At 56.9% G+C, this 25,400-nt stretch overlaps 10 protein-coding genes across 10 annotated transcripts; 4 read left to right on the top strand and 6 right to left on the bottom strand.

Annotated features, from left to right (window-relative positions):
* Nucleotides 1-105: 105 nt before the first annotated feature.
* P884DRAFT_196685 (uncharacterized protein) lies at nucleotides 106-1,091 on the bottom strand (the record flags this gene model as incomplete). The annotated part of the gene is made up of 3 exons (XM_069437996.1): nucleotides 106-253; nucleotides 624-865; nucleotides 951-1,091. The coding sequence occupies 3 exons, from the start codon at nucleotides 1,089-1,091 to the stop codon at nucleotides 106-108; spliced, it is 531 nt and encodes a 176-aa protein (XP_069298669.1).
* A 568-nt stretch (nucleotides 1,092-1,659) lies between these two features.
* P884DRAFT_240273 (uncharacterized protein) lies at nucleotides 1,660-3,114 on the top strand (the record flags this gene model as incomplete). The annotated part of the gene is made up of 1 exon (XM_069440171.1): nucleotides 1,660-3,114. Exon 1 carries the CDS (start codon nucleotides 1,768-1,770, stop codon nucleotides 3,112-3,114), a length of 1,347 nt encoding a protein of 448 aa, XP_069298670.1. The 5' UTR covers nucleotides 1,660-1,767.
* A 702-nt stretch (nucleotides 3,115-3,816) lies between these two features.
* Nucleotides 3,817-6,140, bottom strand: P884DRAFT_116678 (uncharacterized protein). The gene is made up of 2 exons (XM_069437120.1): nucleotides 5,012-6,140; nucleotides 3,817-4,947 (listed from the first exon to the last, which is right to left on the bottom strand). Exons 1-2 carry the CDS (start codon nucleotides 6,043-6,045, stop codon nucleotides 4,158-4,160), a joined length of 1,824 nt encoding a protein of 607 aa, XP_069298671.1. The 5' UTR covers nucleotides 6,046-6,140; the 3' UTR covers nucleotides 3,817-4,157.
* Nucleotides 6,141-6,544: 404 nt separating this feature from the next.
* Nucleotides 6,545-7,787, top strand: P884DRAFT_116695 (RNA polymerase III subunit Rpc25-domain-containing protein). Its single transcript, XM_069437121.1, has 6 exons — nucleotides 6,545-6,848; nucleotides 6,921-7,019; nucleotides 7,086-7,182; nucleotides 7,243-7,329; nucleotides 7,387-7,450; nucleotides 7,510-7,787. Exons 1-6 carry the CDS (start codon nucleotides 6,837-6,839, stop codon nucleotides 7,748-7,750), a joined length of 600 nt encoding a protein of 199 aa, XP_069298672.1. The 5' UTR covers nucleotides 6,545-6,836; the 3' UTR covers nucleotides 7,751-7,787.
* Nucleotides 7,788-7,824: 37 nt separating this feature from the next.
* On the bottom strand, nucleotides 7,825-8,893 carry P884DRAFT_276410 (integral membrane protein DUF106-domain-containing protein; the record flags this gene model as incomplete). Its single annotated transcript, XM_069442954.1, has 5 exons — nucleotides 7,825-8,006; nucleotides 8,072-8,233; nucleotides 8,291-8,651; nucleotides 8,755-8,788; nucleotides 8,844-8,893. The coding sequence occupies 5 exons, from the start codon at nucleotides 8,891-8,893 to the stop codon at nucleotides 7,825-7,827; spliced, it is 789 nt and encodes a 262-aa protein (XP_069298673.1).
* A 281-nt stretch (nucleotides 8,894-9,174) lies between these two features.
* Nucleotides 9,175-10,466, top strand: P884DRAFT_240286 (microsomal signal peptidase 25 kDa subunit-domain-containing protein). Its single transcript, XM_069440172.1, has 2 exons — nucleotides 9,175-9,371; nucleotides 9,524-10,466. The coding sequence occupies exons 1-2, from the start codon at nucleotides 9,329-9,331 to the stop codon at nucleotides 10,192-10,194; spliced, it is 714 nt and encodes a 237-aa protein (XP_069298674.1). The 5' UTR covers nucleotides 9,175-9,328; the 3' UTR covers nucleotides 10,195-10,466.
* Nucleotides 10,467-10,852: 386 nt separating this feature from the next.
* Nucleotides 10,853-14,232, bottom strand: P884DRAFT_276412 (Dos2-interacting transcription regulator of RNA-Pol-II-domain-containing protein; the record flags this gene model as incomplete). The annotated part of the gene is made up of 3 exons (XM_069442955.1): nucleotides 10,853-11,914; nucleotides 11,967-13,604; nucleotides 13,672-14,232. 3 exons carry the CDS (start codon nucleotides 14,230-14,232, stop codon nucleotides 10,853-10,855), a joined length of 3,261 nt encoding a protein of 1,086 aa, XP_069298675.1.
* A 1,114-nt stretch (nucleotides 14,233-15,346) lies between these two features.
* P884DRAFT_290987 (uncharacterized protein) lies at nucleotides 15,347-17,184 on the top strand. The gene is made up of 4 exons (XM_069444083.1): nucleotides 15,347-15,544; nucleotides 15,783-16,000; nucleotides 16,086-16,818; nucleotides 16,873-17,184. The coding sequence occupies exons 2-4, from the start codon at nucleotides 15,798-15,800 to the stop codon at nucleotides 16,954-16,956; spliced, it is 1,020 nt and encodes a 339-aa protein (XP_069298676.1). The 5' UTR covers nucleotides 15,347-15,544; nucleotides 15,783-15,797; the 3' UTR covers nucleotides 16,957-17,184.
* Nucleotides 17,185-17,680: 496 nt separating this feature from the next.
* P884DRAFT_116738 (uncharacterized protein) lies at nucleotides 17,681-20,930 on the bottom strand. The gene is made up of 2 exons (XM_069437122.1): nucleotides 20,003-20,930; nucleotides 17,681-19,953 (listed from the first exon to the last, which is right to left on the bottom strand). Exons 1-2 carry the CDS (start codon nucleotides 20,795-20,797, stop codon nucleotides 17,779-17,781), a joined length of 2,970 nt encoding a protein of 989 aa, XP_069298677.1. The 5' UTR covers nucleotides 20,798-20,930; the 3' UTR covers nucleotides 17,681-17,778.
* Nucleotides 20,931-23,487: 2,557 nt separating this feature from the next.
* Nucleotides 23,488-24,801, bottom strand: P884DRAFT_268507 (S-adenosylmethionine synthetase; the record flags this gene model as incomplete). The annotated part of the gene is made up of 3 exons (XM_069442204.1): nucleotides 23,488-23,949; nucleotides 24,005-24,670; nucleotides 24,727-24,801. 3 exons carry the CDS (start codon nucleotides 24,799-24,801, stop codon nucleotides 23,488-23,490), a joined length of 1,203 nt encoding a protein of 400 aa, XP_069298678.1.
* Nucleotides 24,802-25,400: the final 599 nt, after the last annotated feature.

The following is a 25,400-nucleotide window of genomic DNA, read 5'->3' on the forward strand; positions in this document are numbered from 1 at the left end:
CAGCTCTTATGGTAAGGTACCGTATGTACAGGGTAAGGAAAGGCCCGTGTGTTGCAACGTACGGGTATTATGAGACAGAGACGGGAAAAGCCCGGCCGTCGTTGCTTACTGAGAGGCAGCCGCCGCCGCCGCAAGCTTCTTTGCCTTGCGTGCCTCCTCCTCCTCATACTGCTTCTGGTAGTGTGCAACAACCTTGTCTATTTTCGGGTAGTGCCCAGCGGGGACGTTGAAAGGTGAGCCGTGTGTGAAGACCCTGTCGTCACGTGGTCAGCATTGTTACAAAATTACAACCAGAGTAAGAGCAGGGCCATGACGCCGGTACTAAGGGGAAAAGGTTTGATCGGGATCTCGGGCTGCGAAATGTCGCGAGTTGGCGAGACTGCAAGCCGTGGGAGAAATGAGCCGCCTCGACAAGAGGACGCCCTGTGGAAAGCACCTGACAAGAGCCGGCTCCCAAACAGGGACCCCCTCCGTCACGCATAGCATAGCCAACCAAGGACAAGCCCAGGCCCCGATCCAACCAACTCAAGCATACGCACAGCATCATCATCATCGACGAACAAGACTCCATGCTCCCTCGCTCTTCTCAGGTGTTGTGCGTGGAAGGTAGGTGTGTCACGTACTCGGGATAGGTCAACTCGAAGTGCTTGCTCCGCTCGGCGTTGTAGAAGAGGTGCTTGTCTTTGGCAGCCTGCTCGAGCGCCGCCGACATCAGGTCGTTCCTCCTCTCCCACTCGTTGCCGTAGTCCGCCAGCTTCTGGATCCACTTGTGGATGGTCGAGAGCTCGCCGTTCTCGCCGGGGCGAGAGATCTTGTAGACGAAGACGGAACCGAGCACGGTGCCGACGGTGACGTAGAACGCGGGCTATGCCGTCAGTCAACATCCTGTTTGTGTTTCCCCGTCACGGCGCGGTGCCAATGGCCGTTCCCAGACTGCATTGCGAACATACCCCCAGCGACTCCTCCACCGTGTGAGGGGCCTCGTGGTGACCGTGACTCGACGCATAAGATCTCGCGTTGCGGGCGCCAGACAGCCGAGCAGTTCGGACCTGCCCGGCGAGCTGTGCTGCCCTCTGCCTCAATGCCCACATGGTTGCGGTTCGCTGCGCTCAATCGATGGGAGGAGAGATGGAGAGCGATTCTCGGGAGGGTCGCAAGCCGCCTCCTTGCTCGGATCCTGTGGATCGAATTCGCACTCGTTGGCGGCCGAAGGCGACGATTAAAGGAGCTGGTTCGGGTCTGGAATGCTGTGGTTATGCCGCTTTCCGGGACACGAAGCTGCGGCGGCGCGTGCTTGTGAGCGACTAAACTGCCAATTGAACGCTGGGCAGCTTGGCATAGAGCAAGGTGAGAATAATCACGTGACTCGTCAGCTTGGCCGCCCGCGCTTAGAGGGCGATTAACTAAGCGCGGGACGGCGCTTACAGACCAATCAGCAAATGCCCCGTAAATTCCACGTTTCCGTCAGCTTCGCGCCTGTCTCGGTGTGCATTGAAGACGGTGGCCGAGAGGAAGGGGCGAACTCGCCTTGAATAATAAGTCAATCTGGCCTTTCCTCAACCTTCTGTTTCTGAGTCATTGCGGATATCAGTGGATGAAGCCACAGCCGACAGGTTATGTGTTTTATTGGGTGCCTATATAATTGAATTTCTGCGGTGCAAAAAAAAAAAAAAAAAAAAAAAAAAAAAAAAAAAAAAAAAGACCTGCCTAGTATTCTCAGCTTCGCATCCGCTTGCCTTCGGGACACTCAAGAACTCGACCGTTACAATGGTCGAGCACCGGCTCAAGATGCTCCCGCTCAACCTGCTGGCGCTCATGGGCCTCTTGGCACGGGGTGCATCAGCCTCCTCATCCGCGGCCGGTGAATCCCCGTCTTCGGCATCGCCATCAGCCGACGTCGAACTCATCTGCCACACCGATAACCCGGCAGAGTGCTATCCCAAGGTCTTTCAAGCGACCGACGAGTTCCAAGTAGTCCACCCGGACCAGGAACTCCCAATGGGGCTACACGTGCGGTTGAATGTCTACACGGGCGTCAAAGAGGCCAAACTCAATGTGCCGGACGAGCACAACCCAGCGCTGGAAGGCCTCCCAGTGGATTCGTCAGTCGTCATTGTCGAGCGAGAGCCAGCTGAAGAGCAGGCCAAGCCCCCGCCCAACGCGCCCTCCTATGACCCCGCAGGCTCCGTGAAGAAGCCCAAATCCGCCGACCCTGAAGAGGGCAGCGCCTTTTACAAGTCCCTTACCATTCTCAAAAAGGGTCTGGACGTGGACGGCGCGCTCGAGATGCTCGAGGAGATCTCGCACGATATCTACTACGGCCTGAAGATTGCCGAGGATTACGACACCGTCCACGAACTCTTCTGCCTCTCCACGAGGAACCCGGAGGATGAGACGGCTCTTGGACGGGCCCGCATCGCCTCCCTTATCCTGGCCTCCACCCTCCAGAACAACCCCAAAGCCCTCGCCGAGATCGAGTCTCACTGGGCCAAGCTAGCCCCCTCCATGTGCCGGGGCGGCGATCCTCTCGAAACCAGCATCTTTGCCCTTCTCCCCACCACCAGCAAGCGCTCAGCGCAGGCTCAAGAGCAGGAGCAGACGCAGACGCAGGCCGAGCCAGCGGTAACCCCCAATCCCGGCCTGACAAAAGCCCGCATTTCCCTCCTCACGAGCCTGCTAAAATCCCCACTCTTCCGCACCGCCTTTCTCACCCCTTCCCAACCCGCCTCCGCCGGGGGAGCGTCCCACATTCTCCGCATCCTCACAACCCCTTATTCTGGCGGCCAACAACAGCAGGCAGAACAGAACAAAGATGAAGAGTGGAACTCGGCCCAACGTCGCGCCGCAATCCTCCTCGTCGATACCTTCCTTGATGCCGACATGGGCGCCTCGGTCGGGCAGTGGCCTACCAAGGCACAGCTGACTGACAAGGAGTGCGCCGCGCTCTTTGACGGGAATCCCGAGAGTGAAGGGCGGGAGGAGGAGTGTGCGGACTGGCTGATCAAGAGGCTAAGTGACAAGCACAAGAAGGACAAAGGACATTGGTCGCATGATCTGTGGAAGAAAATGAAGGGGAGGGATAATAAGGGGAGGAGGGAGAAAGTCGAACTGTGAACAATCCCGCGCGCTAGTTCGTATCTATGTGGTTTCTCAATGATTTTCTGTTCGGAACGTCAAATCATACCCAGTAGGCAATATCATACGATCTCAACCAGGTACTAAAATAATAATAAAGTAAGGAAACAATTAGAAGAGATCTTTGATCTGGAGGAAAGTAGCAAGCGATAAGCCAAGGTTATTAGGCAGCTAGACTTTGATTGTGTGAGCATATTTGAGACAAATAGCTTGGAATCGTTGATTCCAAAGCCGAGAACAACCTTAGATGGCCAATGAATGGGGTGGCTGTACTTGAATACACAAACCATCGTACGGCCGAACCAACCCCAGCAACCCCAGCAACCGGTATGTGCGCCACTTGTTTGACGACACCCTCCACGCGCTTTGGGCATTAACTCGCAGGGAAAGAAACACTTGCGATGTGAGGACTTACCGGTACCAGCCACTGGGCGTGATTTCTGCAGCTCCTTGTCACACTTGTGGTACAACACTTCAGCTTCAAAGTTCTCCAATTCCCGTACAGTGACACAATGCAGGTTGGGAATATGGAGATTAGAATGGAAGAGATTATGCGATTCCTAGAACGCCGCCTGGATGTCTTGCCGCAACTACTCCTGCAAAGTACTGACGCGCCAGTGATGGTGTCTGGCTCCAAAGAAGGACGTCCCAGGGAATGATGCAAGCTCCTTGGTCCCGAACAGCCTGACGCTGACCGTACTCCGATGCCAGCCCAGAAATTCGAGCAAAACGAAATTAAGACGATGAATGAAACTTGAAGCATTGTGAAAGCGTGACAAACGACCCGCCCTCGACACTGTCGAGGTAACGCTGCAGATTGGAGATAAAAGCTGGACATGACGGCAAATGTGTACCCGTAGCGTTGACTGATCATCGGCTTGCTCCCAGCTGGGGAGACACCCTAGGCACCACCCCACTTAGCCGTGCATCCGACGGCCTGCGCCTCGGCGCCGAGATTTCCGGCGGTTAGGACGAGCAGCACAGCGGTTGCCGTTGGTTCTACGACGCAGAACCGATGAGCTCTACTCACCCGGTCTGACGCCTGTGTTGCCGAAGCCGCTCAGGTTCCAACCGGGATACTTAGTCGTGTCGTCATCCGAAGAATTCGGCTGCGGCGGGATGGGCGGCAGACCGTTGCTGGACTCGGCATCCGCCGGGGCAGCCGTCGACCCGGTCTCGGCTGCGGTATGCTCGGGCTGCTCTCCCGACGCCTCGGTGGGAGGGGGCACCACCTTCTTGGGAAGGATACCTTTATCCTGGAGGTACTTGAGCGTCTCGACGATCGCGAGATCTTCCTGATCCTTGTCATTTAGAGTGATGCGCTGCTGAAGAGTAATGCGCCCACCGTTCAGCTCGCGCTCCTTCAGGGCAGCCTCGCGAACTGCGGGGTCGTGAACGAAGCGGCACTTGCCCCGCTTGCCACACGTACCCCCGGTCGAGTAATACTTGCAATGTTTGGTAGGGTCTGCCTTTTTTGGCGGTGGGGGGACATTGCTCGGCTCCTGACGAGTCGACATGACTTCGGGTTTCTCGTCATCCGACTTGATATCGCTCGACGGAGAGCTCAAATCGATGTCTCTCATCTCATCGCCCTCGTCCTGCTGCTCGCGCTTTCGCTTGATGCTCGACTCGACCTTTTCCAGCTGTTTCCTGAGCTTTTCAGCTTTTTGCTCCAGGGAATCACCTTTGCTTTGTTGGCCATCTCCGTTCTGAGCCTTGGCGGCGGCTTTCTTGGCTTCGATCCTGGCTTTCGTGGGGTATTTGGCGCGGCGTTCGGCAATCCACGCAGCAATGTCCGACGGCGTTTGGGGGCTGGACATGATCAGCACTGAAGGTGGAGATACCAAGATCGGGAGAAGAGGGAACGAAAACTTACTTTGGAGCATCGGCACCGTACATCTCATTAAGACGCTCCTCCTCGTTTTCGTCATCATCCCCCGAGTCGTCCCCGGGCGTCAAGCCAAGCGTGTTTGTCTTCCGCTTCTTTTTCTTCCCGGCAGACGAAGCATCAGGCTTCTGGTGTTGGGTAGGAGGCGTCTGAGCGGTCGGGCCCTTGTTCTGGCCATGGTTGCGCCCGCGGTTCTTGTCGCCACCGAAATGGGGGCGAGACTTATTATTCTGGTGAAATCCGCCTCGGCCGTGGTGGCGAGACCCGTGACCAGAATGGCCGCCGTCGAACGACGGAGGGGCAGGCATATAGGGAGCCGGAGGAGGATAGCCCTGGTAAGGGGCATGATACGGCGCTGGGGCAGCTGGAGGAGCGCCATACGGGTACGGTGCGCTCGCTGGAGCGGGAGGGGTCTGCGGCTGGCTGCCGTCGAAACCCATCCGGATCGGAGGGCCCATCATTTGTCCTTGCGGTGGTCCTCGATCATTGTAACCGCCACGCCCCCCGCGCCCACCGGCGCCATAACCGCCACGAGCCGGAGGCGGCTGCGGATGGGCCGCCCACTGCTGAGCGGGCGGTGGAGGTGCTGGGTATGGCTGGCCATAAGGGGGCTGAGGGGTCGGTTGGTATTGGGGCTGGCCGCCGTATGCCGGCTGCTGTTGATATATTTGGGGCGCGTAGTTCGGGTGGTAGTTCTGGGCGGGCAAAGGGCCGTGTGTCGCACCTTGCGGGGGGTGTTGGTGTCCGTGTTCGGGATGCCACGACTGTGGTGGCGGCTGGGAGTAACCACCCTGGGCAGGAGGACCGGAGTATGGCGCGGGTGCTTGGGGTCCGTAGGATGGCTGTTGGCCGTAGCCGTACGGGGGGGCTCCTTGGTGATAGCCACCACGATCGGAACCACCGCGGCCTCGGCCGCTCTGTCCGCCTCGAGGAGGTCCGTATGACGGATAAACGGCCGAGCCGCCGCCGCTCGCTGGTGCAGGCGGAGGAGGCGGGGGAGGGGGTCCGTAATTGTAGGACATGGCCCGTGGATCGAAATCACTGGTTGTGCCAAGACCGGTGCACTTGAAGTGTTATGTTGGCAGCAGGTTGAGCTTCCCAAGAACGGTTTGGGTACCACGGGCGACCCAACGGCTGAGAAGAGGCGTCTTCACTTGAATCCGAAACCCTCGACAGCCGTGAGGGGATATAGAGAAGTAGGCGTCGGGGTAAGATGGCACAGTGTGAGGTTGCAGTTGTATTTGCGATTGCCGAGGTGCGGGTGGATGAACTTTTATCTGGCAGGGGAAAAAAAGTTCGACGGTTTGGCGCGTGTTTTGATAAGGAGCGATGGTTGGCGACACGGGAAGTGACGAACTAGTACGTGCACATTCATTCTCGCACTGTGTGTTCGCTGGGCGGTGAACAATTTGGCACAGGGATCTGGGTGGCAGAACAATGCGAGACTGCGGAACCACTGCACCGTGCTGCAAGCCTCGACCGAGCCTCGCCGTGGGGTCTCTCTCTGTACGGATTAGATGCGATGAATTTGAGGGAAACGCCAGCCCTGCTCACATCGAAAAATGCTTTCATAAAACTCATAGAATGTGACAAGGGACACAACCAGCAAACTGCACGGAACTTTACCAAACTGATTCACCCCCTTGTGATTTCTTCGACAATTTCAAAGCCCTCCGTCATTCCCCTTTTCGCGGGCGATCGCGACGTCATCTTTGCTGCCGTGTCATAGACATTTAGTGTACAGAATAATATTCATCGCTCTTGGTTGGCGACCCAGCGTGCCGATCAGCAAAGGCGTACCGCCTAAATCACCATGTTTATTCTGGTGCGTGGCACAACGCGAGGCGGTTCGCTGCTCTCTTTCCTGTCGGCCCGGCTAACTCTGAACCATGGGTAGACCAAGTTTGCGGACCTCGTGCAGATTGCACCAGACGACTTCAGGAAGCAGAGTCATGTTGCCATCGAAGACAACATCAACGCGAAATATGCGAACAAGGCAAGTCTCTCCCCTCCGGCCGTCCCCATCATCATCCACCTGACCCTTCTCATTTATCTCATGTAGGTAGTACAAAAGATCGGCCTCTGCATCTGCCTCTGGGATATCCTGTGGACCTCGGAAGGGTTGATCGGGCATGGCGATGGGATGGTCAACGTCAACGGTATGAACGCCCGCCCGTGCAAGCGGCCTTGATCGGCTGCCGTGTTGACACCACCCATAGTTGAGTTTCGCATGGTGGTGTTCAGGCCACACAAGGGTGAGGTAATCACAGCACGCATCGTGGACCAGTCGCCAGAAGGGATAAATCGTGAGTCTACCGCTCCAAGGTTGCCTCTACCATGGACGCCACTAACCAGCTCCGTAGTCGCCACAGACTTTTTCGACGACATATTCGTCCCCTGGACCGAGCTGCCAGAGGTTTCAGAATTGTAAGCCCGGTCAGAGTTCCCACCACCGTCGAGTCCCAGCTGACCCCTTTCCTCTCAAGCGAGCCAGCGGATAATCTATGGATTTGGAAGGAAGAGGACCAGGTCATGTACTTTGACGATAACGAGATGGTCCGGTTCAGAGTTATTGCCGAAGAATGGCACGACCAGACCCCGTCAAAGCCGGTGGAAGATGTGGACGCCTCCGAAGAAGCACCGGCCCCAACCAACACGAAGCCGCCGTACAGGATTACGGGATCTATGGCAGGGCCGGGGCTTGGGTGCTGTCTGTGGTGGGAGTGATGGGCCGGCAAGCTGTCGAGAATCAAGTCTATGCTCGCATTTGGGGTGGCGATTCCTGTGGGCTGATATCTTTGTTACACCTTGATACCCTCGAGAAGGCGCTGCTCGACGCCGTCCAAAACGGAAGAGTGCTCGATGACGGCGAGATTTTCCGCCTCGGCGAGAAACTGTTTGTTTGGGTCGACACCGGGGCCAAACATTTGGCCTGCGCCCTGCGGGCCCATCTGGGTCATCTGCTGCGCCATTTGGTTGGCAGCTGAGGAGAACGGGAGCGTTAATACGATATCCGGATAGAAGAGCAACAGGGGCGGGGATCCATACCGTTCTCGCTGCCAAGGATAAAATTGAAGACAGGCTGCAGGCCGAAGATGCACAGGAAATACCAGCTAATGCTCGACATCCAGCGGGGATCCATATCCCTAGTCGCCACACCTGCCTGGAGCATGCTCTTGAACTTGATGGTAAGGGGAAACGGCAGTTTCACTGTGCTTGTTAGCGGCCGCGCCTACCGGGCAGCCAAGTCCGGGAGGGGGAACCAACTGATAACATAACCACTAAAGAAGGCATTGATCCAACTCATGATGAGCGTGTTCGGGATAATCATGGCTATCTGGTTCTTCATCATGCCCATCATGCCCTCCATAGCATTGGGGTCGCTCATCGGGTTCGGCGGTGGCTGACCGCGATTGTCGGGGTCCTTGAGGTAGGCGCCCGCCTCGTAAGCCGAGATCAGAGCGTCGCGGCGCGCGGTGAATGACGACTTGGAGAGGACGTGGTAATTTCCGCGCACGTTGATGCCGTGGAGCAGGGCGCGCTGCTCGCGCATTGTCTTCTGGTCTTGCTTCTTGGGAGCCGAGGCCATCAAAACGGTCGCATAATGGCGGAGGACGCCTGTGAGGATCTGCGAATAAGGGTGTAAGTCATTGCGTACATGGCCAATTACGGCGAAGGGTGCGCGTGGTATAGAAAGGAGGGGGGTGGGGGGGGGGAGAGAGATGCAATACCATGACGATGGTGATGGGGAAGAGGATCCAGTAGCTAGCATCGTCAGCAACCCGAGTCTCGCCATGGCGCTGAGAAGGAGTAACCCTACAATAATTGGGGATCCCTATGGATCGTCTGCACCGGTATCTGCTGCGCCATCTTTGTCGCTGCCAACACTGCCTTGCACGGGTGGTGGGCTACTCTGCGTCTGACCAGTCGTGTTTGCTGCGTTCAGAAAGAAGCAATGAGGCTCGAGCAGGTCGCGAGCGCGAGTGTCGTTGCCCGGATCCGCTGAAGCTCTGCCAAGCAAAGGGAAGACGGTGCAGGCTGCGGCGGGCCCCTGTCAGCAGCGAACTGCGTATTAGTTAACGCGACCAATGAACCAATCGGAGGGCAGCTAGCGGCTTGTTCCAAATGTGCAGGTGGCCTTTCCAAAGTTGAAGCTCTTCTTGCTCTACACTACTCCGTAGGGCCGACCTGAAAGGTGCCCTGGGACCACTTAGCATCTCGCAACCCTTCCCGAGTCGACCGACTCCCCAAACAAATATTCCGGACGGTCCAGATCATTGCTGGTCCGCCCAGCCATCAGCGACAATGACAGCCTCACAAGAAAAGATTACGGTCTACAACCTCGCAGGTAAGAGGCTCCTTCATCTTTGCTTTGTTCTTTCCCCTGCTTTCACTTCCCTTCACTTCTTTCCCTCCCTCTCCCTCCCTCCCTCTCTCTCTCTCTCACTCTTCCTCTCTCTCCCGCAACTCCCGAACTGACGTTTATCGGGATTTGAACAGACCTCAAAAACACCAGCGACGACGCCTTGCCCAACTATCTCAACAGCATCGGCTTCACGCAGTCCCACCGCCTGACCGACGTGCGCCTGGCGCTCGGCTACTCGGCCTTCGCGCTCGCCGCCGCCTGTTTCGCCTGGGACTACCGGTACGGCTTCGAGGCGACCAAGTACCTGACGGCGGCCGCGGTCGCCGCCTACGCGCTGCTCAACGGCGTGCTGACGGCCTGGGTGCTCTACGTCGAGCGCGGCACCGTCTACGTCGGCACCAGCCGCGACGGCGGCGAGACGGTGCGCATCTCCACGTCCACCCGCAAGAACGTGCCCGAGTACTTTGTCACCGTCGAGGTCACGCGCAAGGACGGCGGGCGGGAGGAGATCAAGTTCGCCCGCTCCTTCACCGAGTGGTTCGATGCCGCGGGGCACTTCGTGGCGGCGCCCTTTCAGGCCATGTTTGCTAGCAGTGTGCCGGTGATTGGAAAGGCCGATCCGAAGAGGGCGGCGGCGGCGAAGGGCAAGGAAGGCGGGGATGGTGAGGAAGCGGCGACGTATACGCCCGAGATGCTGGATATGCTGGCAAAAGCCAACGTGAGCGTGGTGGGGTCCGCGGCCGAGGAGGCGACTGGATCGCAGGCGGCCGCGGGGAAGAAGGGGGGAAAGAGGAGAAAGGCGTGAGTGAGAGACGGGGGTCGGTGACAGCGCGGTCACTCTACAGCCATGGCCCGGATTGAGATCGGGGGTCACGCGTTGAAACAAGCATGAGCTATGCGGAAATGCAGACTTATAACTGATTCGCGTGGACCCAGTGCTCCAAGGGATCCCATTTCTTTTACGGCAACCTACCTTGACCAAGGTAAAGAAGCCTCCACGGCCGTGTTAACAACCTAGGTTTAGCTCGCCCGCTGCGGTGCTGCGGTGCAACTTGAATGTTACTCCCAAATCTCTTGCTCATAGAACAGCCCCTCTCTCCCATCGCCGCACACTTCCCAGCTTTGTCACAGCAGCGGCCTTCTTTGAACTCGCCAGGACCCCTTGCTCCCAAATGCTTATCTCGACTTTGCATTTTTTTCGGATTGATGGGACTGAAGCGGGAGGGGGGGGAGGCCTCTACCTGGCTAAGTCGTCGTCAGGCTTGATGTAGTTCCCATCCCAGGCGCATCCAAGCTGATACAAACACCGAACCAGTTTTGAGTAGTAAGGACTGGGCATGGATACCAAAAAAATCTTCACTTGAAGCACCTGCAGGAGTCAGAGGCAACTCAATGTATTGGTTATCCCTCTTCCATAACCATCACCAGCCCAGCCCTTGACTTCACTCTCCCGGCGTTTCCCGTCACCCGCTCTGGATGACCCTGGCCCAACTTCCTCTCGCCGTCCTCGCAACCTCCCTCACCTTCCGTACCTGGTCACCACAAGCCACCGCCAACATCCGCAGCGTGGGCAAAGCATGCGCCCTTACGAGCCGCTCCTCAAACCGGCTGGGAATCCCACCCAGCACCTGCAGCGCGAGCCGTCGACACACCGCCCGCTGCTGCTGCTGTTCTCGCTGAGCCGGGCCCCCATCTCCCACGGTCTCTGTGTCCCTTGTCCTGGGAGGACAAGAGGCCTGATACACCTTAGTCACCCCGCCAATCACCTCCCTCAGATACCCCTTCATTGCCTCCGATTCGTGCGTCAAGATCTCAACCAAGACCTCTAACGCCGCTACGATCTGCGACCATGTGAACGGAGAGGCTGCCGCCGCCCCCGTCTCCGTTGCCGTTGCCGACAACAGTGCAGTAATGAGCAGCCGGATCAGCGCCTGCAAATCGTCTTGGTAGACGGCGAATGGACAATTAGACACCACAGACAGGACCGCGGCGCGGTAGCGGGCTGCCGAGTTGGGCTCCTCGGACCCGCCGGGCTGGGCGGGTCCGAGAAGGGGTTTGGCAAGGTGGGTGTAGATCCACTGTTTGTAGAAGCGTCTGACGATGGAGTGGCTTTCGGGCGTGAGAAAGGGGTTTTGCTTGATGACGAGGCCGAGGGAATTGGCAAGGATTTCGCCGTTGGGGTGCGGGGATGGAATGGCCTGGTGGATCGAAGGGATCAAGGAGAGGACGTGCTTGTCCTGACGGGCGGCGGCACCGGCCAAGATATTCATGGCAATCGTGCTGTGGGCTCGGAAGGTGGTCTCTTCTGTTGGCTTAGTTGTGGTGGCTTCCCCAAGCCAATTGCCCCAGAAGTCAAGGACCCGTTTCATCAACAGGCTCTCTGGGTCGGCTGTCGATGGCCCACCCTTGTATTTGTTTGCGAGAATTGCCCCGATGGCCGCCAGGACGTCGCTCTCGCGCGATGGAGAGTGCACGAAGCCAAGTGAGTCGCGCATGAAACGTTCTGCTTGTCCGCCCGGTTCATACTGCGAGTGCTGGTCAGTCAAACCTGCAGGCGACCGGGGATACGCAACGTACCAATCCCGCCAATGCCCCTGGCCGCAACCCTTGGAGAACTCCCAGCGTCAAGAGCCCGGTGGAGAGATCCCAAGAGTCCTTTCCAATAGGCGCATGCGTGTCACTGAAGAGATTGAAGGCCTCATAGGCCAGGTTGCAACGCACTTGGAGCTCTTCGTCGAGACTTTGCACCACCAGCGCGGTCGTTTGGGAGAGCTGGACAAGAGCTCTCTCATCCCACGGTCCCTGGCGTTTGGCGGATGCAGACCGGTAGAGTTGCCAGACGATGAAGAGGCTGAGCTTCAAGAATTGAAGATAGACCTTGGGGTCATCCTCTTGCAGCACTTCGAGCGGTGTCGCGCCAGACGCGCCATCGCCGCGGTGTATTTGCAGCAGCCAGTCTTCTGGTAGTTGCTTAAACTCGTCTAGCCAGTTCTGACTACTAGTCAAATTCGAGTTCAGCGCATCTTTTCCGAACTTCGCCTCGCATGCGTCCCGGAACCAGATAACCGAGGCATGGAGAGATGATAACACGTGAGCATTCGCAGACGCGTCATCTTTGGTGCGGGAAGTTTCGGCGGACTCGGACTCGAGTGAAAGGGGGAAGAGTTCCAGGAGGGTTGCTGCGAGTGTGACGAAATGCTGGAGGGGCGAGAACCGCTTTTGGTCATTAGCTCCGATTCTTGATGGTATCTCGGAACAACCAATGAAGGTGAAACGAGATAGGAGGTCTCTGAGAGCACCGAGCGAGTATTCGGAAGGCTTGGCCCAGTCCCGTTTTTTGACCTCTGCCCTGACTCTGTTCGCAAGCTCTGAATAACCCTCAGTATAGTTGGTGACAACCGTGCGCAGCGCGAGCACCGCCTCGTCTTCCAGAGAGGATTCCTCGTCATTGTTGTCATTCGGACTCAAGGTCAAACCTTTTATGATTGTTGAGGTTAGAAGGGAACAAATCTCGGAGCAAACCGAAGTAGAACATAATAAGACAGGGGCCCCATCCGGCTGGAGCACTTGTTGGCTAACGAGCAGGGCGAGACCCTGAATGACCTGCTTAAGAACGTCCTTCTCCTCAGGGGTAGGAGCCTGTGCCTTGCCGGCCCAAACGGGTAAGTAAATATCATGGAACAATGTTTCCAGATGGGAACGAGATTCGGCTCTCAAGCTCTTTTCGTCATCCGGGTGTGCTTCTTTCCTGGCATTGAATAGCTCCATCCTGGTCTTCAGAAAAGAGTTGACGAGAAGAATAAGGTCCCGAGTATGGGAGGGCGACTTGGGCTGCCGTAGGTTTTGCCGAATAATGTCAACGAAACCTGCGTTATAGAGCACGTATGCTCTGATGGTGGCAGTTATGACGGTCATCAAGAGGAGCCCGGCCTGCTTCGTGTATGTGGGGTTTGCAAGATCGTCCCGGCAATCTCTAGAAACAAGGCCGATATAACCTTTGAGTGACGATACCTCCAGCTTATGATTCTTCGTGCCATCCAGCCTTCGGGCAATAGCCCGGAGTACATCTAGAGTCGCGTCGATGGTCTCCTTTACCTCGCCGTTCCGTACTTCGTACTTGAGCGAGTTCCAGATCTGTTCGATGTGTGGAACAATGTTGGCCGGCGGGTTCTCATATTGCTCAATACAAGCTTTGATGGTCTTCAAAATGTCGACCTTAGTCGAGGTCAGCGTCCCGGTTCGGGTCTGCAACCCAATCTCTGGAATTGGCTTGTGAACCAACCTTGACAGCGACCGTTACGGCATCTCCTTGGTCAAGCTTCTGTAGGAGGAAGGGAAAGCCGTGAGGGGCAACGCGATGATGTGCCGAGAAACAGCTTCTCACAGCCTCCTTCAGATCGTCGGCCGTGATCCCAATCGGTGTAGCAGAGCTCCGGAGGGAAATTGGAAAATAAGCCGAAAAGACTTTGAAGAGTTCCTCGGTCACCTCGGGTGATGGGTCGTAGTCGGCTAGGAGTATACGAATAATCTCAAACCAGACCATGAGATTCCGTGGATCCCTCTCACTTTGGCAAACCTGAATCATGTCAAGGGCGAAGCCGCAGGCCGAACCATATTTGTGCTTCAGCTCGCTGCCGACGGCCGGATCCCGAACAAGGCTGAGGAAGAGCTCGTAGACCTCCAGCCTAGTAACGGCAGTTTGCAGTCTGAAGTCTTCCTTGATCTTGCAGACGTCCTCCAGTACCTTGACGCCCATGCTCGGTTTGAAGCCTTTCATAGAGTACAGCTGCCGTAGAGCCTTTGCAGACGCCGTGATGCCTGCTTTGTGGTCGTATGAGAACATGGCGCCGAAGAAGCCGAGAAGGCGGAGGACTGCGACGGTTGTGAGTCAAGGGGCCTCCCTGTGGTCATCAACTTGGGCGCGCATACCTTGATCCGACTTCAGCGTAGCCTTGTCGAGCGCTTCTAGTGTTCCGGCCAAAAATCCCAGAGCTGGAGAAGAGATGAAGGCAGAGAATCAGATTCAGTCCACCATGAGGGATCGAAGGGACATGACCCATACATACCCTTAGCCCGAGCAATGATATCCCCGCTTCCTCCATTTTCGCCGTCCTCCATCTGATCATCCTCCGTGTTTGATGTGGTCATCCACTGCTGCACGGAAGCGGCCCAGTTTCCCACCACCGTGCTGCCGGCCCTGGAGGTCTCGATTTCTACAAACGCAAGCCGAGTCAGTATGGGAGAATAACTTTCCGAGGCGTATCGGCCGACTTCTTGCCTTTTGCGGCCTTTTTTGTGATTTCTTTTTGTACAGGCTCATCGTCCGAGAGCACATATTCCAGCGCCCACTGCTTGAACTGAGCCATGGCCAATACCGACCGGCACTCTGGGCCGTGCAAACGGATAACCTGAACGAGGCGCAAGGGTTGTCCTTAACAAGAGACTGCCGCTTTCGGTACCCCGGAGGCAAATTGCTGTCTGAAACACACGAGCGACCGTTCGATGATTGGCAACTCGTAGCTCCCGGTGAGGAAAAAAAAATATTGAGCTTGCGGGAAGTACCTCTGCACGTGCTCTTGTTGAACCCCGGGCGGAAAAAAGAGCAATGCAAGAGCTCTGTATTTCCTTTTCGTTGGTTAGACAGCTAGGCTATTGATGAGCTAGCTCTCTTGTCCGGCGGTACGGGCAATACAGTTGAGCCTTGTTGCTTGGCCTTTCCAGAGAGACCTTGACAGGCCGTTATCGCCCTGCTGCCCCACGCTGCCCCACGCTGCCCCGCGGCAGTAAACTTGAAGGGACGGGCGGTGAGTGTTGATTATGACGCTATCTCTCAGCGGCAAACGAGCGCTAACCCTCAACGGGTAAGAGGGGCACCTGAGCGCATGGCATCCCGCCCGAAATTTTCACGGCAGAACACATCGCGGCAGGGGGTCGGTAGTTTGCGAATCGCCGGGTATCCTACCGATCGGAGGCTGCTAAACTCGAAATCTCTCAGCAGGAGTGGATGATTCACTCTCAAGTCTCTGTTTTTTTTTCTAGCTCGTTTTTAACTAGGTCCATACAAACTTCCTCAAAATTGTTCGCCTTCTCCTATACTCCACGAGTCAAATTTCAATTCCTCGTTAGACTTTTGGGTTGTCAGTGGGGTTCGCGGGGTAAGTTTCTTCTTTTGCCCATTTCCCTTCTACCTCTGAAAAGCCTGGGAAAAGCCTGGGTCGGCGGTTTGGTGTTGAGTCACCCCAGACCGCGTTGTGTGTACACTTACAAGCGTCAATTGCTCTGAAGCGTTCCCAACCTTAAGGCGACGAAACGCCGCAACTCAGTCCCGGCCCCGAAAAAAAAAAAAAAAAGAACACGGCCTAACACAATGGGGAAAGCTAACATGGCCACCAGCACCACGTCCACGCCATGGAATCGCAAGAGGTGCCCAAGACCTGCAAGGTCATCCTCGCCGACACAATAGCCAAGAAACTCCTGGCAGAGGTCAAGGAGACATTGGCTAGCGTCCAGAGCCCAGAGGCAGGCAAGCCCACCTTGGTCGCCTTCCTGGCCAACGACGACCCTGCCGCGGGGCAGTATGCCGACTGGTCCAAGAAGACGTGCGAGGAGAAGTGAGCATCACTCGCCGAATCTCGCCGCTGTATTCCATGTTCGACTCTAACACACACAACCTCCCCCCCACCCTCTCTTCCGCAGCGGCTTCAACTTTGACCTCCGCAAGGTCGATAAGGAAAGCCTTGAAGAGGCCGTGGTAGCCGCAAACGAAGACGATGCCGTCGACGGCATCCTGGTCTACTACCCCATCTGGCGCAACAACCAGCAGCAGGACCGCTACATCCAAGAGACGGTCGCCCTCTCCAAGGACGTCGAGGGCCTCTGCCACACTCACCTCTTCAACATGTACCACAACATCCGCTTCCTCGACCCGCCCGCCAACACCAAGAAGTCGATCCTGCCGTGCACCCCGCTGGCCATCGTCAAGGCGCTCGAGCACCTGCAGATCTACAACCCCATCCTGGCCTACGGCAACCGCCTCTTCGGCAAGACCATCACCGTCATCAACCGCAGCGAGGTCAACGGCCGGCCGCTGGCCGCCCTGCTCGCCAACGACGGCGCCACCGTCTACAGCGTCGACATCAACGGCGTGCAGCTCTTCACCCGCGGCAGCGGCATCCGCGCCCCGCGCCACCAGGTCCACGACAAGGAGGGCTGGGGGCTCAAGGACGTGCTCCCGCTGAGCGACGTCGTCATCTCGGGCGTCCCCTCCGAGGACTTCAAGGTGCCCACCGAGCTGATCCGCGAAGGCGCCGTGTGCATCAACTTCTCGAGCTACCGCAACTTTGACGGCCCCGCCGTCAAGGAAAAGGCCAGCATCTACGTGCCCAGCACCGGCAAGGTGACCATCGCCGTGCTGCTGCGCAATCTGGTGGTACGTACGGTCGGCCCCCTCCTGCCTGACCGTAAGCTGACAAAAGTATTACAGCGTCTCATCGCCAACCGGCCGCGTCCCGAGGGGACGTCCGCGGAGAACGAAAAAGCGAGGAACGAGGCTTTCCAGGACGGTTGATCCGGCTCTCTTATCCTCTTTTCCTCCTTCCATGTGCGTTGAATTTTGATTCGGTGACTTGGGTTTAAAAAAGAAGAAAAAAAGAAGAAGGGCTGAGTAAACAAGGCCCTGCGAGAGAAAAAGGTTCAAGGACATCGGTGCCATTCCATGAATTGTGCGCAATGGCGTAGAAAATCGTGCGTTACTGGAGGTAGACCAAAAAAAAAAAATCAAGAAAAACAAGTCCTGCAACAAATGTCTCGTCCTCTTATGGAGCTGATATATCCTGGGAAAAAAAAAATATACACTGGAATAGAATTTGGGGTATCGAACCATTTCTCCTCTCCTGAACCGTCACGGAGCAAAGAAAAGCAAGCTCCCGTCTGGGCCGCCTCAACACCATCACTCGTACCAGAGAGAGTGAAACCATCTTCCGCTCTGCAATCGGGCCCTCCAGCTTGGCTTTTCTCGTCCCTGTTTCAGGGTGTGGTGCCCTTGAAAGCCACTTCCCTTCTCGCCATCATCGCCTCGTCCACTCTCCCATCTCCCGTCCCCCGGGCATGTACTTCATGGCCATCAGTCTTCGCCACCACACTCTCTCATATCATCATCGTAATACCCCTACCGCAACGCCTGGTCATCCGGTAAAACAAATCGGTGCCCTTTCAACACCCGCCCTCCCCATTTCTCCCTTCTGCTTCATTCTCTTTTCTTTCGAGTTCCATACTCACGCGGCGCAGCGGGACGCCAGCGGTCAGTGAACCCTGCGCTTCTGACGGTGAACAGGCAAATCGAGAGCAATAAGAACACAAAGTCCCAAGCGATGAGATGGCGGTTAAAAGATTAGACGGCATCTAATCCCTCCAACACCCTTCTGGCCGCATCCAGCCGCCGCCGATACATCCTGCTCTCGGCGCTCGCACGTCCGTTCTCCGTCAATCCCAGTACACACCGACCGAGGCAGGCCACGATGCGATCGACGAGGTATTTATCCTCACGCAAAAGCGCTTCTAGCGGCCGCGGAGCGCCGATGCTTCCTACCTCACCGTCGCTCATCCCATTGGCGCCATCTGCAGCTTCCCCTTTGGCAACCTCAGCAATCGCATGCTGCTCCACGTCACTGAGCAGCCTGCTCGCGATGGTACCCAGTTCAGAAGGCTGACCTTGTTTGCCTGACGACGGCACAGGTGCCGAAGATGAAGGTGAAGGTGAGTCCCGGGGTGTGAGGACGCCGGTGCTGCTTGCCTTTCGTACTCCTTCGGAGGAACGGGTCTTGTTAACGAGCGGGAAACTGCGGTTTGTCCCAACCGACTCGAAGGATGAGATTGAAGGGCGGTGATGTACGGGACCGTGTGTAGCCGCAGCAGCGGAGATGGGGCGAAGGACTACTGAGGCACGGCGGGAGGCGGCTCTGGATGACGACGGTTGGTGTTCGGGAGAGCCTGCGGCGGAAGATTCCTCAGCGATGGGCGAGATGGAGCCGTCGCTGTCCCGCGTTGCGGAGCCCGAGGTCGGCGGATGGAGAGTTCCCGACGTAAGGGAGAGGCGCTTGGCTGTGGCCGTGCTGCCGGAGCGATGGCGGTGGCTTTGGGCCGAGGTCGCGCGGGAGGAGGGTTCGGAAGCGCCGTAATGTTCGTCGGAACCGACGGGAGATTTGAGGGAGCGGCCCTCATGAGCGGTGGCGAATGTGTCGATCGTAGATATTGAGTTGCTGCTGTTGCGTCTGCCGACCATCGGGCGCTGCTCGTCGCTGCTCGTGCCGCTTGCCACTGGTCCTCGCGTCGTCTCGACCGAGTCCTCCGAGGTATAGCTGTCTGTGCTGGATCGCCTCTCCAGGCTCATGGTCCCCATGGCGCTGTGCAGGAAGAAATGCCCGTAATCGAATGCGTCTTCACGGTCTTCATGCGAAATCTGGTGCTGGACAGTATCGTGATAGAGAGACTCCCCACTCTCGCTCAGGTAGTCGGCGTCCTCTGCGTCGTGAAAGGTATCCTCCTCCTGCTCCGTGTCCTCCTGCTCGTCATCAACGTCACCGTTCTCCGTCTGCATGTCCGAGACATCCTCCTCTTCGCCGCCATCGGTCTCCACAGCCCGTGTTGAAGGAGGCAGGGGGCGAGGGCCGTCCGCACGGTCGAGATCAAGCCTCTCCTCAGCGTCAGCGTAATCTGTGTCTCCTTCGGCGGCGTAGCCATTATCTAGCCATTGCGCAGCATTCCTAGCATCACCATCCACGCTCGACTCCTCGCCATTCCAAGGGTTTCTGTCGGCAGAGTTCCCGGCAATGACCACGGAGGACCTGTTTGACGGAGGCTCCGCATGCCAGTGATCGAACTGTGAATGAGTGAATGGGCTTGGTGTCCTGAGGCTCTGCAGACTCCGCCTCTTCAAACTGTCAGCTCTCGCCTGCTCCCGTAGGCTGGATATTTTGCCCTTCAGGTCCCGCATCTGCTCCTTGATATCCTTAATATCGCGCATCTGAGCGGCAGATGATGACCTTTGGGAGTACCTCGTGCCATTGTCGCTGTGGTAGGATCCATACGAGGGGCTATCAAGGGGAGGGCTGAGAAATGCCTCGAGTCGGGCTTTTTGGCTCTCGCTATCTGCTTCTCCGAGTCGCGCAACCTCGTCCTCGGTAAGGGGTTTCAAGCCGGCTTCCCTAATTAAACTGGTTCGGTGAACAGAACGATGGGATTCAACCTCCACATTCCCCCGAATATGATCGGCGCTCTTTGACGCTGTTAGCGGCTGTCGGTAACCGCCGGCGGCCCCAAGCGCGCTCTGCGATCTGGGGACGGACACGCGGCAAGGCAAGCCATTCTGCATGGCTATGTCGCTTGACATGCGCGTGTGGCCTTGGGTGTGGCTAGCGGGCGGAGTGCTCGGCTCTGCGCCGGTTGCTGCAGGGTACATCGCCGAAGACGCTCGCTGGTAAGGGGGAGAAGGCGTTGACCCGTCGGAGCCATAGGGAGCGTTGTAGTATAACGAGCTCCGCGCACGGTTCAGGTTGCCTTCCATCGTCTGGGCGCTGTCAGCAGCCGACATGCCGATGTGCGAGCTTTACACATACCGTAAGCCGTTTCTTTGCATTCGCCAGAATCTCCTCTGCTCGCCGGCTCAGCGAAGTGGCCGAGTAAGTGGACAACCGATCGGTATTATCCCCCTTGGCAACCCCCAACCTCGCCGGTTCGACAGCCGGCGTCCCCTCCGTATACGATGACGCCATACTCTGCTCGTCGTCCCCTTGAAATACACTGTCGCCCACACTGACGGAATCGTCAAAGTCCGCGAAAGCCGCAGCATGATCCCCGTTCGTAATGGTGCTGGTGCTCTCAATGCTAGACCGGCGTTCATGTTTGGGGTTCAAACCCCGCTTGGGCTTCTTCTTGAGCATGGCTGCGTTGGTGATCGTAGGTGTAGACCGAGAAGCTGCGCCGTTTCCTCCTTCGGGCGTCGTCGATCCCGATCTCCGCGAACTCGACTTGGTTCGCCCAGGCGACGGCTTTCCGACCGTGCTCTCAACCTCAGTGACCTCCCCAATATCCGACAGCAGAGTCCCGTTCCCGTAGATAATGGGCGTAGTGGGTGTGATCGGGCCAGACGGCCCGTATGGGCGAGACCCGGCCATACCCGTCGCGACGAACATCTGGTGCATATCGGAAGCGGACGTAGAGTTATTTTGGTTCTTCCACATCATGATTGACGCATGTTGGGAGCTCCCAAGATCGGGGTCAGGGGAATCGCTGCGGTCGTAGTCCGGGAGAATCATGTCAGGGTTCGTCAGTGTTGGGGAAGCTGGGAGCGGTGGGCCCGGTTGCTGATGCCCACTGTGGTAGTGGGCGTTCGCGGCCTCCATGGCTGCCATGGCGGATGTTCTTTTTTTCTAACAGGCCTCGAGTGGCGGTTCTGTCGCCAAGGGGGCGTGAGCGGAAAACGGAGGGATGCCGGGCCCGACGCCCTCGACGCTACCCCTGCTCCTGCCGGGAGAGACGCGAATGTAATGCCTCTCTGACTGACCGGTAATGATGGTCTGCCCGTTCCCGCCGACGAGAACAATGCGCCTGCCGTGAAACCAGAGAGTCTCAGGTGGTAGGAAGCGATGCGTCCTCTAAACGGTGCTGCGGTCTGCAATCAACCGAAAAGGGGGGGGGGGGGGGGGGGGGGGGGGGGGGGGGGAGAAGGGGTCTCGGGACCTAATCCGAATACCAAGAGCCAAAACCGGTCAATTACAGCATAAATCGGAGGTGCGTCGTCTCGAGACCAGGCTTGACACGTTGTCGGGCAAGGCAGCAGCCGCAGGTTCGTGGGAGATCTGAGCGAGAGGCGTAGGGTTCGGGGGTATGTAGAACGAGCGAGTGGGTGACCAAAGGCGAGATTGCGCCAAAAGAAAATCGAACCCGGGCAGGGTCGCGTCAACGCGAGCCAGAAAAGTTGGGAAACCGCCGGGCCTTGCACCAAAGCGGAAACCAAAGGGAGCCACAGAAGCGAGTGAGAGCCAGGGGAATCCCCCCCAACGGGGTAATGTGGGGATGGAAGACAAGAGAGGGGCCCACAGCTCCGCGCAAGTGATTTCGTTCAATGCAGATCGATCAACCTCGCCTTTTTTTTTTTCGATTCGAGACTGCAGCCGGGGTCGGTGTTGCCGATGTCAAATGTTAGGGGCGTTGTAAACTGGCTCAAGATCATACCACGCTGCGCACTACGTAGTGGATATAGGAACAAATAACGGAAACATCGTCGACTCTGTCTCACATGTGTCTGCTTTACAAGTAGGACCCTACAAGTAAGTCGATCTCACTTCGTAACTCTATTTTCGTCTGATGTCTCGGTGCCTTATCGGAGCACCCCGCTTCGGCACGAACCCCAGTTCTTTGGCCCGCCCCGCAAGCGCTCTCTTGAACGGCTTGTTGTGCGGCGGCCTTTACATTAGGAACTTAGTGTAAAAACTCAGTACACTAGTCACAATCGGAATGTACCCAGGAATGAATCAGGACACTAAACCAAAAGATTTGGCTGGGACAGTCAATGTTGGTGGCTACCCATTGTAAGCTGGAAGGCGTGGTTTATGAGAGCGGATATCAGTTCAGTTGTCTGTTACCCTGTGCGTTTCTGAACACGGAAGTGCCCTTGCTCGAGCCTGTGGTCCCCTGGATGGATCAGTTGAACCGGGGCTTATCGACGTGGCGATTTCACGGGATGAAAATCCACCACAGTATGTACTGTAGTATACGTACAATACATAGTAAGGGCAACGTTATGTGGACACTTGCGAGCGTTTTTGTTCCACTACTCAATCAAGCCTTGCCGTGATACGTTCTCAAGGGCAGTCATCGGCCAATTTCTCCGCAGTCTGATTACACATCCGCCGCCCCTCGACCAGCCACTGCACGTTCTGGAGGTAAATTTACAGTTTGATATTCTCCAAAACGATCAGCGCTATCTCAAATTTACTGTGGCTCCGATGGCGGTTTAGCGTTAAACTGCCAAGTCATACACAACCTTCGTTCTGGCCTAGAGGCCTGGTTCCGAGCGAAGAAACGGCAATCCATGTCGGGAACTGAGATTGAAGTTACTGCGAGTGAACAGTCAGCCGATCTGTGATGAGGACCGGTAATGGATGGCGGAAAGACTCCGGTGACAAGAGGATCCAATGTCTTTGGACGCACAAGCTTTATATCGTAATGGAGAGCTACAAGCAGCTTGTACGGCTCCCAGTCGCCCTCGGCTGTCATTAGATGACATCCAATATCTGCGACTGGGAATACAACAGCAAGAGCGTCTTCACAAGGATTCCATGAGTGAGTCAATTTGATGGCAAGCCTCATTCAATTCCCTGAACCAGGTACGGCCGCTATCGAACGATCCATCTCCCCCCAACCAAGGAACCACTACTTTCCCTCGCCTGCTCCGGGGATCCCATGGCTCCTAGGCCCAGACTCGCCGACACGCCTCCGCCTCGCCCCCCGCCAAGCCAAAAAGATCTGTATCGACGTCCAATGATCCAGGAAAAGAAAAGATGTTGAAGTTCTTTTGTTTTCCCCCAAAACGCCGATTTGCTGTGCCCGTGTAAGCCGTTCCCCATTGGGTATCGCAATGTCATGAAATTGGCGCCTTTTTGGCTCCCGCATTGTCTTTGTTGAAAGACGCCGACCGCCCGTAACTTGCCCCCGCCGTGGCCGCGCGAATCTCTTTTTCGACCATTCGTGCAGAATAAAATCCCGAGGCGTACTCCCTTCCGCCAGCGAAAGAGCAAGAGAAAGTAGGGGAGCCAAACTTGGAAGACTATCGACTTTTTCCCCTACAGCCGCCAGACACCATCATCACGCGAGCGTTTTTACCTTACAACCCAAAAGACACCCAAGCAAAACGTGGAAAACGACAGGGATATAAAGTCTATCCGCCCACCCAGGTTTGTTGAGAACCGTACGCCAGTAATGCTTATCCGTCCAGATGCCGTGAGAAAAAAAAGTATTAGAGGAACAAGGAATCGTCCAAAGGACGAGCGAGATCATATCGGCAGAGAGAAGTTGAATCTTCTGCGATATTGTATCTCACTTAGAACTTGAGCGGCTTGGGCTTCTCCCAGCTGAAGTTCTGGTTGGTGCCAAAGTGGCCGTTCTTGGCCGTCTGGAGGTAGATGGGCTTGGCCAGATCCAGCTCCTTGACGATAACGCCGGGGCGGAGGTCGAAGTTGTCGCGAATGATCTTGACAAGCTCCTCCGACGTCTTCTCCGAGGTGCCGTAAGTGTCGACATAGATGGAGAGAGGCTCCGCAACACCAATGGCGTACGAGAGCTGGACGAGCGCACGGCGGGCAAGACCAGCAGCGACGAGAGACTTGGCGATCCAGCGGCCGAGGTAGGCAGCCGATCGGTCGACCTTGGAGAAGTCCTTACCGGAGAAGGCACCACCACCGTGAGCACCCCAGCCACCGTACGTGTCGACGATGATCTTACGGCCGGTCAGACCGGCGTCACCCTGGGGGCCGCCAATGACGAAGAGGCCAGAGGGTTGGATCTACGTGTTGTCAGTATGCGTCAATCCGCCTCGTCGGACGCCGTTTGCTACTTACGTGGTAGATGGTCCGGTCATCCAGGTACTTGGCCGGAATGGTGGTCTTGATGATCTTCTCCAGGATCTCCTTGCGCAGCTTCTCGGTGGTGATCTCGGGAGAGTGCTGGGCGGAAACGACAATGGTGTCGACACGCAGGGGCACCACGGCACCATTGTCGTGCTTGTACTCGATAGTGACCTGAGTCTTGGTGTCGGGACGGAGCCAGGGCAGGGTGCCGTCACGGCGGGCAGCGGCCATCGCAGCGTTGAGTTTGTGGGCGAAGAGAAGGGTGAGGGGGAAGAGCTCGGGAGTCTCATCAGTGGCGTAGCCGAACATGATACCCTGGTCACCGGCACCGAGGTTCTCGAGGCGGTCCTCGAGATGCAGACCCTGGGCGATATCAGGGGACTGCTCCTCAATAGCGACGAGCAGGTTGAGCGTCTTGTAGTCGAAGCCCTTGGAGGAGTCATCGTAGCCGATGCCCTTAATGGTCTCACGCACGACCTTCTGGTAGTCGATCTTAGCCTTGGTGGTGATCTCACCAAAGACCATGATCATGCCGGTCTTGGTGGCCGTCTCGCAAGCAACCTTGGAGAGGGGGTCCTCGGCCAAGCAGGCGTCCAGGATGGCATCCGAGACCTGATCGGCGATCTTGTCGGAATGACCCTCACCGACGGACTCGGACTGCGAAGGGCGGTCAGCGACGGCGACACCAAGATACCGAGAAAGACTGGACTTACGGTGAAGAGGAAGGTGCCCTCGTTGTAGTGCTTCCTCGCGGGCCCGTCGGTTCCGTTGACGCCGTTGGCAGCCATTATGACTTCTGGGGGAAGGGGGGGGGGGGATTGAGCGATCTAGAGAGAAGGTTTAGCCGCTATTCGGCAAGAAAATTCCGGCAGGCACGCTATGGAGGGGCAGTGCCTGGGCAGGACAAATCGTTCAAAAGAAGGGGAAAGGGGAGGGCAAGAGTCCAATGGAGGACAGGAGCAGCTGAGAGGGGAAGGATTGATTGGTATAACATCCTCCGCGCCGGGCAATCTCGCGACGGGGTGTGGAAGATTTCCAGTCTCCGGAGAGGCAAAGAGCGGGGAAGCCAGAACAGAGCCGGTTCCGGTCACCAGGGTGAGGTAGGAAAACCCACGAATGATCCTTGAAGCTCCAGAGGCTTTCTTGCTCACCTTTTGCAAACTCAAAAGAAGATCACCAAACAAGGCCGGCTGAGTGCAGCGGAGACGGGAAGCACAGGGAAGTGTCTGAGGCGTGGAAGAAAATGGGGAAGCGCAAAACTCTCTGGGGGGGAAGGGTGGCAGTATTTGAGGAATTTTGGCGAGGTCCCCAGCGAGCAAAACTAAATGGCCGAGCGTCGGGGATTATTCACCGCTGCAAGGATGCTGCGAAAAGGCGCGACGGCGGG

Source organism: Thermothelomyces heterothallicus, assembly GCF_042370625.1.
Source record: "Thermothelomyces heterothallicus CBS 202.75 unplaced genomic scaffold P884_scaffold_7, whole genome shotgun sequence".
Classification (NCBI taxonomy): domain Eukaryota; kingdom Fungi; phylum Ascomycota; class Sordariomycetes; order Sordariales; family Chaetomiaceae; genus Thermothelomyces; species Thermothelomyces heterothallicus.

What these genes read in the sequence shown, in the direction of transcription:
- P884DRAFT_116738 (XM_069437122.1), bottom strand. Translation starts at nt 20,797, where the DNA reads ATGGCAGCCATGGAGGCCGCGAACGCCCACTACCACAGTGGGCATCAG. An exon ending in ATGCAAAGAAACGGCTTACG is followed by an intron (nt 19,954 to 20,002) that starts GTATGTGTAAAG and finishes GACAGCGCCCAG; the next exon opens with ACGATGGAAGGCAACCTGAA.
- P884DRAFT_116695 (XM_069437121.1), top strand. An exon ending in ACGCGAAATATGCGAACAAG is followed by an intron (nt 7,020 to 7,085) that starts GCAAGTCTCTCC and finishes TATCTCATGTAG; the next exon opens with GTAGTACAAAAGATCGGCCT. An exon ending in TGGGATGGTCAACGTCAACG is followed by an intron (nt 7,183 to 7,242) that starts GTATGAACGCCC and finishes CACCACCCATAG; the next exon opens with TTGAGTTTCGCATGGTGGTG.
- P884DRAFT_240286 (XM_069440172.1), top strand. Translation starts at nt 9,329, where the DNA reads ATGACAGCCTCACAAGAAAAGATTACGGTCTACAACCTCGCAG. An exon ending in TACGGTCTACAACCTCGCAG is followed by an intron (nt 9,372 to 9,523) that starts GTAAGAGGCTCC and finishes GGATTTGAACAG; the next exon opens with ACCTCAAAAACACCAGCGAC.
- P884DRAFT_290987 (XM_069444083.1), top strand. Translation starts at nt 15,798, where the DNA reads ATGGAATCGCAAGAGGTGCCCAAGACCTGCAAGGTCATCCTCGCCGAC. An exon ending in AAGAAGACGTGCGAGGAGAA is followed by an intron (nt 16,001 to 16,085) that starts GTGAGCATCACT and finishes TCTCTTCCGCAG; the next exon opens with CGGCTTCAACTTTGACCTCC. An exon ending in TGCTGCTGCGCAATCTGGTG is followed by an intron (nt 16,819 to 16,872) that starts GTACGTACGGTC and finishes AAAGTATTACAG; the next exon opens with CGTCTCATCGCCAACCGGCC.
- P884DRAFT_116678 (XM_069437120.1), bottom strand. Translation starts at nt 6,045, where the DNA reads ATGTCCTACAATTACGGACCCCCTCCCCCGCCTCCTCCGCCTGCACCA. An exon ending in TACGGTGCCGATGCTCCAAA is followed by an intron (nt 4,948 to 5,011) that starts GTAAGTTTTCGT and finishes GATCATGTCCAG; the next exon opens with CCCCCAAACGCCGTCGGACA.